At 33.0% G+C, this 14,476-nt stretch overlaps 1 protein-coding gene across 1 annotated transcript in view; it reads right to left on the bottom strand.

Annotated features, from left to right (window-relative positions):
- The window catches only part of LOC143195756 (protogenin B), a 75,809-nt gene extending 62,738 nt beyond the window's left edge, over positions 1-13,071 (bottom strand). The window contains exon 1 of the mRNA XM_076403192.1: positions 12,606-13,071. Within this exon, the coding sequence (XP_076259307.1) occupies positions 12,606-13,071 (466 nt within the window). The remainder of the gene's footprint in view (positions 1-12,605) is intronic.
- Between the last annotated feature and the right edge of the window lie 1,405 nt (positions 13,072-14,476).

The following is a 14,476-nucleotide window of genomic DNA, read 5'->3' as shown; positions in this document are numbered from 1 at the left end:
CAAAAATACTGGATCGATTTTAATCATGTTTTCATTGAGTGACATAGGCATATATATTATTATGCCCGCTATGTTTTTATATACAACGTTCATATTTTTTCTGTAGTGTATTTAATTTAGTATCAGCATTGCACCCGTGCAAAACCGGGGCGGGTCGCTAGTAAAAAGAAATAATAGAACGCAACACATCCGTTATGTAGTCCAGTAGAGTCTTGCATTGATTTTATTACAAAAACACGAATTAAAAAACAATCTTAACCCATTTCGCTATCCACTGCACTCATATCGAACAAAGTCCTGGTAAATGTAGGTTACGTCGTACGAAGAACGCTAGACCGTCCCTTTCTCTCCCACCCCCCACCCTCGCTCGCAACCCCGAGAAATCCTAGGGGGTAAAACCGGAATATTTGTTCCACCCACCGAGAGACACCCTTTCCTATCGATCCGCGCCTGCAACTAGGGCAGGAAATTTTAGCTGCAACGAGGTCGTCGCACCCTCGGTTGCAGGAAAACCATGCCATCAGAATAAGGATGGCACATCGAAAAACTCTTTCGCTATTTTATTCGGTTATTCCTTGTTTCTAATTTTTGAAGGTCTTGTAAGAGGAATTAATACTGCAACCGTGTTTCGTCAATTGTTATTTAAATTTCTTTAAAAAGATACGTTTAAGTTGTCTGACTTGCCATCCGAAATATCTAAAGACGAAGAAAATAAAATGACCAATTCAAATCCACATGAAAAAACTTACAGTCAGAGAAGTTAAACAAACAACAATGAGGGAGATAAACTATAAAAAAACCCGGATATGATTTCATAACCGAGAAAATATTACACGAACTATCAGAGATGAAGGTAAACACATTTATGTGTATTAACATATATATGTAACGCAATACTACGAATGAACTATTTTCTTAGCATATGGAAAGTAACAAAATTAATAATGATTCTCAAACCACAGATACACAGATAATCTCAAATGTTTTTGAGAAATTATATATAAAGGGGCTTAATATCATAGAAAAAAGAAAAATTACTCCAGAACATCAATTTTGGATTGGTAATACACACGGGACTATAGAACAACTGCATATATAAGTGCAAGAAGCAAAATAAATATGGACTTAAATGTCAACGGATATTATTCGACTGCAATCCTGGGCATATCAGGCTTTTGATGAAGTATGGCACACAAGGTTGCAGTTTGAAGAGACTCTTCCCTCATTCACATTTTCAGTTACTAAAAATCTTACCTCACAGATAGACATTTCACTGAATTACATCCAATGTATATCCAGGAGTTACGCAAGGTGCTGTAGTGGGTTTAATATCGTGAATCCTATATACCAAACACAATAATCTCAACATATTTAGACGCCACAGACATCTTAGCATCTCACGAAGATCCAATAACAGCATCAAAGAATCTCCAAATACACCTTGATAAAATACAGCTGTGGTTGAAAATATGACGTATCAAAGCAAATGAAACAATGCTCTATGTGTAGAGGAACGTTCATAGCCAACCAGTGCCCACCATAAACTTCCACAAGCCAACGATGCTAAGTATCTTAGTATGCATCTAGACTGACGTCTAACACAGTGCATACTTACTAAACGAAAACAACTTGGTCCTAAACTAAACCAAGTAATAATGACATAACAAGGTATTGCTATACGAATAATACTTTAAGCCCATTTGATCATATGGAATCTAACTACGGGGTACTACTAGCAAGTCTAATGTAGCCAACATTCAACGGTTTCAAAAGACAATGTTGCGTACCATTGTCCATGCTCCGTACTATGTCTCTAAAGTGATACAACGCGATATCCCGCTAGAATCCATAACGATGATAATAATAAAGTGAATTTCTGCATGTCATGTATATATTAAAATCATAAGAAATGCTCATAGCCGACTGGGCATATTGTTGAACCACTAGAAGTAATCCTCCACCGCCTCCTGGACATAAACTGGTAGCCCTAACTTTCAAAAATTTCACGACAAACTGGCGTCCAAACCGAACTAATTGAGCTTCGAATTCCTATGCCACCCACGGTATAGTCCAGGAAAATTGTATTTCCAGAAAATGTTTACAAATATTAAAGGATTATAACGTCAAGAATAAAGCCATAGCTTCATCGCAAACCAATAGTGTATATTATGTGCGTATATTATGGTGTATACCAATGGAGTTTTCAAAATAGTTTCCATCACTACGTTTTCCCGTATTTTGCTTTGTTATTCATCCAAACCATGGTCTGATTGATACTGCAGGTGGAATCGGAATTTACCATTTAAATGGTTTCACTATATTTGCTTTATATCGACAGATTCTCTCTTAAAATATAATACCAGCAATAGAATACAAAATATCAGCAAAAACAGGGAAAAGTTTTCCAGGTCACACTTTTAAGCATATCGTTGATGTAGATAAATATATACAGATGACTTAGTAATAGACAAAAATAATATATGTTAAAACAAACAATATCAAAAGTGTCAAAACAGGAAGAAAAAGAAAAATTGTAAACCAAGAGCTAAACATCAAGGAAATATGATCATAGAAAACAATGATCAAATAATTAAATATGAAAGAAAATCATAAACTCAAATAAAGCCTTCTATGCAAACCAAATGATGGCTGAAAATATATCACCAAAAAGACAAAAATAAGAATACGTAACACACCAACAAGATCAATAACAATGTATAATGCAGAGACAAAACAAATTGACAACAAAAAAGACTTAAAATTATTTCACCAGCCTTGTAAACTTCTTCCGTCCAATTCATGAACATTTCAAAACAGATAATACACTTTCTGACATAAAAACTTTTACATAGCAGAAATATGAACAACACTATTACTAATATTATTGGTTCAAGTCGTCATCATACAACTTTACAGCGCCACAAACATATTATGCCAACCAAAATAGTATACTAAAAACGTAATAACAAAATACCTCAAAAAATCTGAAAGTTAATACCAAAAGAATTACATATAAATGCAGAAACTGTTGATTGAAGGTCTAATACTTTATCATATTTTGTTAAACTTATAAACTATGTTAAAGGGTTTTCTGGGCTAAAACTGAAAAAAAAACTATTTATATATTTAACATTTCCCAGAATTTAGGATATATCATCGATCAAATTCCAGTAAATTTCGAAGTTATGTTTATTTTAGTGAGGCAGAAAGTAAACCTTTAAAACTTTTGCTTTGTGCCATGCCAAGCTGCGTATATAACTTTCTACCATTTATATATTAAAATTACATTTTTTACTATAGAAAGAAGTTGAAATTATAAAAAAATATCGATAATTTTTTTTCTTCGCTATTGTCACTTAAGAAAAATTGTTTTTATTCAGTTTTTGACTTATATTTATTATGTAATATTAAGGATATTTATTAATACCTCTATAGCGGATATGACAATTTTTGATGCTTCTTATTTCGCTATTTTAATTATTATTGTCGTACAAATCATATAGAAAGCATGAAAAGTTAAATATTTCTTTTTGATATCGCAGAGTTATGAAAGTTTTGATATATCCGAGCATAGTACAATGAAAACATATCTAATAGGTTATCGCTATGTTAGCCCTAACTATCAAGAGATGTGTGTATAAATTTGACAGGTGTTGGATCATTAGTTTGTGAATTATAGCATTTTAAGTGAAGCAACTTTTGTTATTATAGTGAAAAAAATTAATAAAAAGGAATTTCGCGTGTTGATAAAATAGTGCTTTTTGAAGGGAAAAAATACAGTTGAAGCAAAAACTTGGCTTGATGCCGAGTTTTCGGACACTGCTCCAGGAAAATCAACCATCAGGGATTGGTATACTAAGTTTAGACGTGGTGAAATGAGCACCGAAGACTGTGAATGCAGTGGACGCCCAAAAGAGGTTGTTACCGACAAAAACATAAAAAAAATCTACAAAATGATTTTGAATGACAGTAAATTGAACTTGAATGAAACAGCTCTAAAGATATCAACTGAACGTGTACATCATATCATTCACGAATATTTGGGTATAAGAAAGCTCTGTGCAAAATGGGTGCCGCGCGAGCTCACTTTTGACCAAAAACAACGACGAGTTGATGATTCGGAGTAATGTTTGAAGATGTTCAACCGTAAGAAACACGAGTTTTCGTCGATATGTGAAAATGGACGAAACATGGCTCCATCATTTCACTCCGAAGTCCAATCGACAGTCAAGTGGACTGCCCACGATGAACCCGCTCCAAAGCGTGCGAAAACGCAACAGTGGGTTGGCAAGGTTATGGCGTCTGTATTTTGGGATGCGCATTGACTACCTTGAAAAAGGAAGGACCATTAACAGCGACAATTACATAGCATAGGTCGTTTGAAGGACGAAATCGCCGAAAAATGGCCGCATTTGTAGAAAAAGAAAGTACTGCATATCACAAGTCAGTGAAAACGATGTCAAAAATCCATGAATTGGGCTTCGAATTGCTTCCCAATCCACCGTATTCTCCAGATCTGCCCCCCAGCGACTATTTCCTGTTCTCAGATCTCAAAGAATGCTCGCTGGGAAGAAATTTTCGTCAAATGAAGAGGTGATGGCCGAAACTGAGGCCTATTTTGAAGCAAAGGACAAATCGTACTACAGAAATGGTATCGAAAAGTTGGAGGGTCACTATAATCAGTGTATAACCCTTGTATAATCAATATATCATTAGATCTCTTTTTAAGACTTTGGACTCAATATCATTAACCGTGTAATTAAAACCATAATGTAACAAAAAATAAATAAAATCAAAGAAAGTCTTACCAAAATATTACCGAAACAAAATAAACCTAGTTATGACGAAAACAAAGAAACATTATTGATTATTGATAGAAGTAATATCTAACGCCACTGTATTTATATCTTAACTAAAATTTCTATAGAGCTTCCTTCTCGGCCATTGTAACATTTGCAGCGAGATAATCGATGATAATCCGGCTCGACGATTGTTTAATAAAAATGCATTCAGAGACCGTATTTCGTTTGTTTAGCATTGCAACCGGGCAGTTGTGACTCCATTATTTTAATTCATTTTCAAAAAAGTACTATTCCTATTAGCCGGAATTAAATAAATGTAGGGATATTATCGTAATTGTAGGTGTAACAATTCTTATTACTTCAAATTTCCTCTAAATCGTACGAGAAGCTCGAAAAATTAAATACTTATTTTTAATATATGTTATGTATATAATAAGATATACCTTCCAATATAACATCATTTATCTTTATACGGCTTTAAACTGAATATCGATCGAAGTTATCTATATATATAAAACTAATATAATAAATAAAACCCAAGAATGTATCGGGGTCTATTCCTAAAACGATATAAACATAGCTATATTTATTTTCTGTATCAATATTTGTTCTTTATAACCTGAGCTATTCAAATATCTATTGAAGACTAAACTACACAAAAGCGGACACCAAACACCACAGTATTCATATCACTATATAATTATATATAACACTTTTAATTTAATTACTATATATACAACTAGCGACCCGCCCCGGCTTCGCACGGGTGCAATGCTGATACTAAATTAAATATACTACAGAAAAAATATGAACGTTGTATATAAAAACATAGCGGCCCGCTCCGACTTTACACGGGCATAAAATATATATGTCACTATAAAATATATATGTCATAATGCCTATGTCACTCAATGAAAACATGATTAAAATCGATCCAGTATTTTTGGTTCATTCATTACTGCCCTTGGCCTGCACGCATTAAATTTGGAGTAAAACAATTCCTCTTCCCCTATACTTACTATGAAGATTTCCTGCTATCTTTGGAATATCTAAATTCATACAATTTTTATTACATTACACATTTTTAAACGCAAATTTTAAATTTGTAATATCTCCGAAAATATTTGTTTAATTTACATGCTGTAAGGAACCATATTGATCTATATTAATTGCACACTGTATTTAAGGTACTTAATTCGATAAGGATTAATGCCGTATTGCTTAAAATAGCTTCGTAAATAAGCCATTTTCTCACGTAAAAAGTAAACAATAAAAATGGTTAATGTGGGTTATCCCTAAAAGATAAACATATACCATCGCGGACTTTTTTGTAGACCTTTTTATGGTGTACAATACTGTAGTACATTAAATTGATCTAACTCGTAGGGTTAGGCAGCGTTTTTGCTAATTGCTAAATAAGCCTAAAAAAATAGGTTAATTTACGACATCACGTTAGAAACCTCTAAAATTAGCAATGTTGCCTTAGTATATTATGCATATAAACCTTCCTCTTGAATCACTCTATCTACTGAAAAAAACCGCATCAAAATCCGTTGCGCAGTTTTAAAGATTTAAGCGCACATAGGGATACAGGGACAGAAAAGGCGACTTTGTTTTATACTATGTAGTGATATACAATTTAGGTTTTCTCTAATTTTCAGCAATATACATGATGACTAATTTTGAAAAAACTATTTTATGACAATTCTACGTATTTACTTTACCTGGAATAAAAATTGTTTCTGTTAAAATTAAACATTCTAATGTGTACCAGTGGTGATGTAAATAAATAACAGTGTTGATAATATTTGAGTTTAGGCCTCATTTGTTTTGTTTATTGTGTATATAAGTCTCCAATAATGTAGTTCTTTTTCTAGTTATCAAACAATATGGAACATTATATTTGATATAAGGTGATGGCCTTTATCTTACAATTTTACATGAAGTCAGTATATATTTCCACAAGATTCGATTGTCCTTTAAAGAAAAGAAAATGGGTTTCTAACTGAATATTCACTGCTGTTCATTACTATATGGCCATACTTCCCCAAGTCTTCAACAAGTATCAGTCAAACCCCGTCGTGATACACCGTTCTTGTACACCAAATATTGCGATGAGCTATACTTCATCACATTAAGGGTTCTCCTCTTATCGTCCTATAAACCTGTCACCTGTGATTTCTAAACTTTTTGAAAAACTATACATTAAGAGACTCAAAATAATCGCAGACGAGAGAAATATTATTCCAGACCATCAATTTGGTTTCCGTAATAAACACGGAACAGAACAAATACATACATACATCCTTTGTAGAAGAACATGTCCCTCAGTAAAATTGAATAATCATGAACTTCCGCAAGCAGACAAAGTTAAATATATGGGAATGCATTTTGATCGACGTTTGACATGAAAAAAACATATACTGACAAAACGCAAACAGCTTGGGCTTAAACTAAACCAAACGTATTAGTTGATAGGGCGTAAATCTACATTATCATTAGATAACAAGGTCTTGCTGTATAAGTCAATACTTTGGCCCATTTGGACCTATGATATGGAACTGTGGGGTACTACTAGTAAATCTAACAAAGCTATCCTTCAGAAGTTCCAGAATAAAGTGTTGCGAGTCATCGTCGATGCCCCATATTACGTCTCCAATAAACTGATTCTGCGCGATATCCCCTTAGAACCCATAACGAGTGTGATTCGAAGTGTGATTTAGTGCGAAGTACTCTGAAATATTATTAGTGCATCCCAATGCACTCGCTAAACAGTTAAATGTGCGCGATGATAGTGAAGTGCGTAGGCTCAAAAGTAAACTGCATCATATCTAAATACAGATTTTGTAAAGTACATGTGCTTAGAAGTTTGTAAAGCTATTATTAAAACAAACTTCAGAATTATAATTTGTGTTTTTTTACCTAACTATTACAAGATAATTTGATACAATACCGGATATACTTTTTCATTCCACTCAATTGCTAAAAGTTTACGTAAATAAAACCAAACATCTATCATCAAATTTAAATAGTTTAAACCTTTTTTGTATTGTAGTTACAATCAACGAAGTAAAATCAATGTTTTGGTAGCCCTGACAAATACATTTTCATCCATATCTTAATAATATCATCTTAATTGCGAATAAGATAATGATATAAGATAAACGATCCAGATAAAAACAAAGGGCACCAAAAAGCTCAAAGGTTAGGAAACTCTAAGCAGTCAACATTTCGTAATACTGCTAATTAGTGTTTGACTTAATATGGCCTGTTTTTAAACGTTCTACTTTTATTTCTACTAAAATCTCAGTAGTCACACTCATAATTAGAAATAAATATTGTTTAGGACCATATATTGTTATTATTATGAAACAATATATTTTGTGATTCTTTAATAGAGTCATTATGGCTATTTATTCATAAAATATATTCAGTTATGTAATTCAGGTTAAGTTATCAAACGTATAACATGATGTAACCGTTTATATGAGAATCTTAAAATACATAAATCGACATAATATTCGAACTACGAACTTTTAATTATAAAATATTAAGAATAATATATCCCTAATGAAGAATTATGTGATCTTCCATATAAACAAAATAGGTCTGGGTTTGTATATTCGACCCTGTTGTCGAAATTCGACTACAATTTATGTTAATCGTGTTTCTCTTAAACCAGAGTAAAGGGAATAATTTAACAACGAAAAATTTTTCACATTATTTTCAATATAAGATCAGACATGTATCTGATTTTTTAAATGGCATTTAATTCTCATCTGATTTCCATTAAGTTTCATTAACCCACATATAAACTATTGATAAGATTAAATTACTACACCAGTGAACATTATAACAAAATATCATAAGATTATTTTTAGAAGTGTAATAACTTCAAAGTATCAAATAAAGAATGCACGATCTTCTATGCAAATTAGTAGTAAATGTAGTTGATTTATAATATATATATATATATATATATATATATATATATATATATATATATATATATATATATATATATAAGCAACTGTATATACCTTCCAATAAAGCGGACACATTAATTTGTTCCCTCTAGATGTAAAATATAATTTTACGTGATCATACTATTGTTAATCGATTTTCATCCAAACTTTATTAGAGTTAACAACAACTCTCTAGCAGATCCAACAATTCGACAGTAATCAAAAATAACACAAAATCTGAAATAACATTGCTTAAAATTAAATAACTTCGTTTGATGATGTTTTAGCACACTCTTCCTCGATATAAGCTTTAACCGTGCCAAAATTTCACTCCTCCAGGTGCCCCGGTTTTCCGCAAAAAAAAGAGACGAATTTTTTTTAATTTTCGCTAAGCCGAATCATAGTCCCTTCAATAAAACAGTGGACTCACGTCACCTGAATTGATGACGTCAAAACATCGCAATGTTGCCGCGTCAACTCTAAGTTTTAGTTCAGTTTAGCTTTGACATACAACAAAATTCTATTTTAAATACAATAATGACACAAAAATGTTATCAAACAATATATAGCTTATTTTAACCTTATAGTACATGCATTTATTATCGAAGGACTTAAAACTATAATTAAGTACACAGTTATAACAGTTTATAGGTTAGGGTTGTCTAATTATATTTACATTGAACTCTTTCCCATACCACCTATGATTTAGAGTTCGTAGTTGTATCCCCTGGAGGCCTAATCCACCTAATTAACAATTGTATATCCAAGTAATATATTTTACTTTCACTAGAGAACATATTTACCTTTTACGCTTAGTTCTTGTTTCCTTCAGTAAAGTGTTTCTTTCTAAAGTAATTTTGGCATTACTGTATTTTCTCCTTAGTTTGTTTTGTTACCACCTCTACACATATTTCTTGATAAAACTAGATTTAATTAATAATAATTAAGATAAAACTTAATTTAAGAAACTATATTTTAATTATACCTAATGCATTTGCCATATCTACAAAACAGTTAGTATTCTTTCTCCCCTCATACATTTTAACCAAATGCTCGTGTAGAATAACATTTTTAGATATTTCCACCCACCTTTCCTCATCACCTTTGCTTAGAAATTGTCAGCATTGAATCCTGATCCCATAATCAGAAAGTTTCAATCAACTGAATAAATAATTTAGCTGTTAATTTCCAATCTATCTAACATTTGTTCACGATTCCATCATTTATCAATTTCTTCCTCGATGTGTCTGATCAAGTTCATCTAAACCGAAGGAAGAACAATATATCAACAATGAATTATTAATAAATGTTACGACTAATAAAACATAATCAGTTGTTATTCCAACATTTACCTTCCTCCATCAACTTTTGTTGCCTAACACTATTTATATTATCATTTTGCCATGAGTGTGAAATATCCATATCTCATCTAAATACACAAATTGAATATAATACGTATATATTTTATTATATGCTTTTAAAACTTGGCATCAAGCCAAGTTTTTGCTTCAACTGTATTCTTTCTTTAACTTTAACACTATCAAACGCTGTTAAGAAACATAGGATGTGAATGAATAAGATGGGATGTGAATAGTATAAAGATAATCTATGAAGAGGTCAAACGCAACTTCCAGACATTGCCTTTAAAAAAATACAATTTTTAAAACCTTATAATAAAATTAAGGGAGACTATTTGTGTGCACACATAGGTATTTCAAAATGGAAGATTAGGTGACCCTTGGCAAGATGCTAATTTAAAGAGAATAAAGAAAACAAAAGTTGATGGAAAAAATTATAAGTTTGATTAATATTTCATTAAGTTTTGTAAATCATAATATCTTTTTAATAATTCAATGCAGATCTATTGTTTTTAATGCTAGAAACAGGAAAATGATCCCAACAAGTGGTAGGCAGAGGCTGTAATTAAGGATTGTCTTGCGAAATATAAATTAAGTTTGGAAGATACCATGTTAAAGAGTGAAGTATTTCAAATTGTCAGTTAGTTAGTTATAAATGAAATGTTTAATTGGTTTATGTAATTTACCTTTTTAGATTTGCCTTACAAAAGATCAAATCAAAAAACAAAATATTACAGTAGATCAAATGGCATAATAATATTGGTTACAAAATGTAACATCTCTGTATGTCACTGAAAGAATTACTACAGTAGATACGCAGGTCGAGAAATACAGGCGAGAATTGTTTGAAAACTTGGAAAGAATAGTCTACAGTAACACCCTTCGGTGTGGATGAACTCCATCAAACACACAGAAGAAATTGACAAATGGTGGAATCGTGAACTAATGTTAGATTGGAAATTAACAGCTTAGTTATTGACTTGAATACTAGCTCAGAATGTAACAGTGAGTGAATGCAACTTTCTTGATGTGGGATTACGATTCTGTGATGACAATACCAAGACAGGGTGATGAAAGTGAACACAGCTAAAGATGGGCGTATAATTAATATAGGACAACTGTAGAAAATCATATTGTAGAGTGTGCAAGACTTATGTGAATGGATACGTTTATATATGTGTGTAAAATGTACGGAGAGAGAATTTATACTAAATGTTTTGCAGATATGGCAAATGCATTAAGGAGAATGCAGTGATTAATTTTAATTTTGTCAAGAAAAATGTACAGAGATAGTAACAAAAGAAACTAAGGAGAAATACAGTGAAGAAAACACAGTAATGTATGAGTAAATATGTTCTCTAACGAAAATAAAATTCATTACTTGGATGTACAATTGTTAATTAGGTGAATTAAGCCTCCAGAGGATACATAGGTGATTTAGGAAAGAAGTTAATGTAAATATAATAAAATAACATTAACCTACACACTGTTGTGGCCGTATAATTAACTGTAGTTTGAGTCCTTCGATAACATATGCATTAGAGGTACTACAATATTAAAGTAAATTACATTTTATAACATTTTTGTTTCATTATTTTATTTCTATTAGAATGTTATATATCGCATTTAATGCGGCAACATTGCACCTTTTTGACGTCATAAATTGAGAAGACATGAGTTCAATGTTACTTTGGATCGACTATATTTATATTTCCAACGATACCTGTACAAACGGACGTAACAGTCGCGATTACTAGAGGTATTGTCATCAATCCGGATACATCACTCATCGATGCCGTACCGACCATGACCTATATTCCGGTTCTATTTTTTTTAGTGAGGGGGGGGTGAAAAAACCCGAAGAAATCCTCCGGAACGGAGCCGGCGTTCGCGCCACACCGTCCCCCCGTCCGGCGACCCCTCGCGCGAAAACAACACCAGATCTTGGCGGCGGCAACATATGATCGGGCCGGAAGTAGCCTTGAAAATGTTCGCACGGCGTTGAATAAAAAAACAACAACGCACACCACGAAACGGGCCATCCCGGAGGATCCGTTCGGCCGGAACCGCGAACATACACACACACAACCTAGAGAAAATCGGACTTATTGCGTTTCAATCAATTAACAACGGGTGTTACGTTAGTTCCTGTTCGGGCGTCGGGGTGTAGATGACACGCTAGGAGCGTTTTCGCAGGTAGATCGGGCGATTGAACGCGTTGACAGCCGCCGGGTCGGTACCAGTAACGCCATTCTAGCCGGTACCACGGGCGGAGGGGTCCCGACAACGCGACCGAATGTATTTGGGAACCGGTAACCGCGAAACCCGGCCCAAAACATCCGTATACACACATACACGCGATATGTACGCATACACACGGGACCGCCATGTTGAATAATGTATACAAAACTGAGGTAACACCGGGGAACCCTAGAGAGGCCAGACGTTGGCTTATTTTCCTACGTATGCCGTGGATTTACCTGATGTCGACTGGACGAGATATCCTATTGCAAACACAAGGCAGAACTGAAATGTTCGCATAGCCATATATACGTAATCATTTGGGATGCGGTGAGATGAGATGGTTTTCGCCGTTAACCGCCGACAACACACAATAAGGACGCACAAAACGCACAAGATTACTCTGATGGACGTGCGAGCAGGAACACACTCATACAGTCTGAGGACGCGCGGGGCAGACGAAACGTCGAGTAACAAACAACCGTCGTATTTCGGAACAACACTGGCGAACTCACCGACAACGTCAAGGAAGTAATATAAATGTTCTAACAGACCTGACCATTCCAAATCGTGCAATTCCGCGCAAGCGTACGCGGTATCACCGCCCGTATTTATCAGCACATCGAATTTTGAGCGGAGGTCCCGATGAGGTCCGCCATTTTCATGAAAATGGCCATTTTCTATATAAGTCAATAACAACAACATCAAATCATAAATGATATAACGCCATATAACTAAATTCAGTCTCTGACATTAAACATATAGACTTAAATTTTGCAACCAAATATACACTTAGAAGTGAAGAAAACATATTTCATGAACAACCACCGACTTTGTTTTGATTGTCTCAGAATTACATCACAGAAAGTTCTCAAAATCCTTGTTTTTTAATTTCAATTGTATAACCGCACTTCAACGGATGTCATATTTAAAACAGATGTCAAAAACAAATCAAACAACTTCACCTGTAAACTGTTTCTTTTTAACAAAAGAATAATAAAATTTTAATAAACTAAACAGAATATATAAGAAAAGAATTGAAGCAATTAAGGCAAATGTATAATATATTTTAAAATGTTTTATATATTCCAGTTTTTGAATTATAAAATAATAAAATAGAAAAACGGAGCCATTCACAATTATTAACGTGAAACTTGTTGTATTCCTTATCCTTAACTACAAACTATAACACCATTATTAAGACATTACTAAGAATTATCATTAAATGATAAATAAATAATTAAATCAAGTTATAATTTCAAATAACACTTTTCGATTAACTAGGAAACAAAGCATATTTTAATTTAATGATATTGACAAAGCATCAATTAAATATTGCCTTTTGCTATTTATTAGAACGGATTTTATAGAATTGAAATGGTGAAGGTATATGGGCAATTAAAACACTATTCAAAGTGAGTCGCTCTCTATTTATTTTTACAAACAGCTCGGTTAAAGTCCCAACACAGAAATAATCAAGATGGGGTGATCTTCATCCTCTCCGGGTGGTTTTAACACGAGCCTATGCTGTAGTATTCATTACATTTTACAGAAAACTAATATGTGCCTATGCAACCATATATACACGTAGGCGCATCTACCCAATAATTTATATACCCAACATATAGGTTGTAGGGAAAACATTAAAAGCCGAAAGTCGTGGGGTGCTCCGCGCGCATATTCAAAACCAGCCTGGCGTCTTTTTACCGCAATACATTGAAATATAGAACAGGAATTTAAATGGTGCCATCTGTAAAAGGTTAAGGATTTGTTTTTTTCTTTCTTTCTTTATAAAATATTTTCTCTCATGTTTATTCAAATTTGATTTTGCAGCTTTTATGAAGAAATAAACAGAGCCATCTACAATTACCGAAAGGAAACTTGATACATATACCCAATTTTCTAATATTTAAATCACACACCCTAATAACACACCCTATTGATTAAACAGAAAATCACCAAAGGTAAACATTTTAATATACATTAGAATTTAATTTTCCACCTTATCCTTAACTACAAACTATCACTTAGATTATTATAATTAATGGATAAATTAATGATTAAATCACACACAGATATCATTAATGTATTACGAAAAAATGATATAAAC

The sequence above is a fragment of the Rhynchophorus ferrugineus genome, unplaced genomic scaffold (assembly GCF_030347505.1).
Source record: "Rhynchophorus ferrugineus isolate W39M unplaced genomic scaffold, kcgeb_rfMv2 rfM4, whole genome shotgun sequence".
Classification (NCBI taxonomy): domain Eukaryota; kingdom Metazoa; phylum Arthropoda; class Insecta; order Coleoptera; family Curculionidae; genus Rhynchophorus; species Rhynchophorus ferrugineus.
This window is presented reverse-complemented; position numbering and strand designations above follow the sequence as displayed.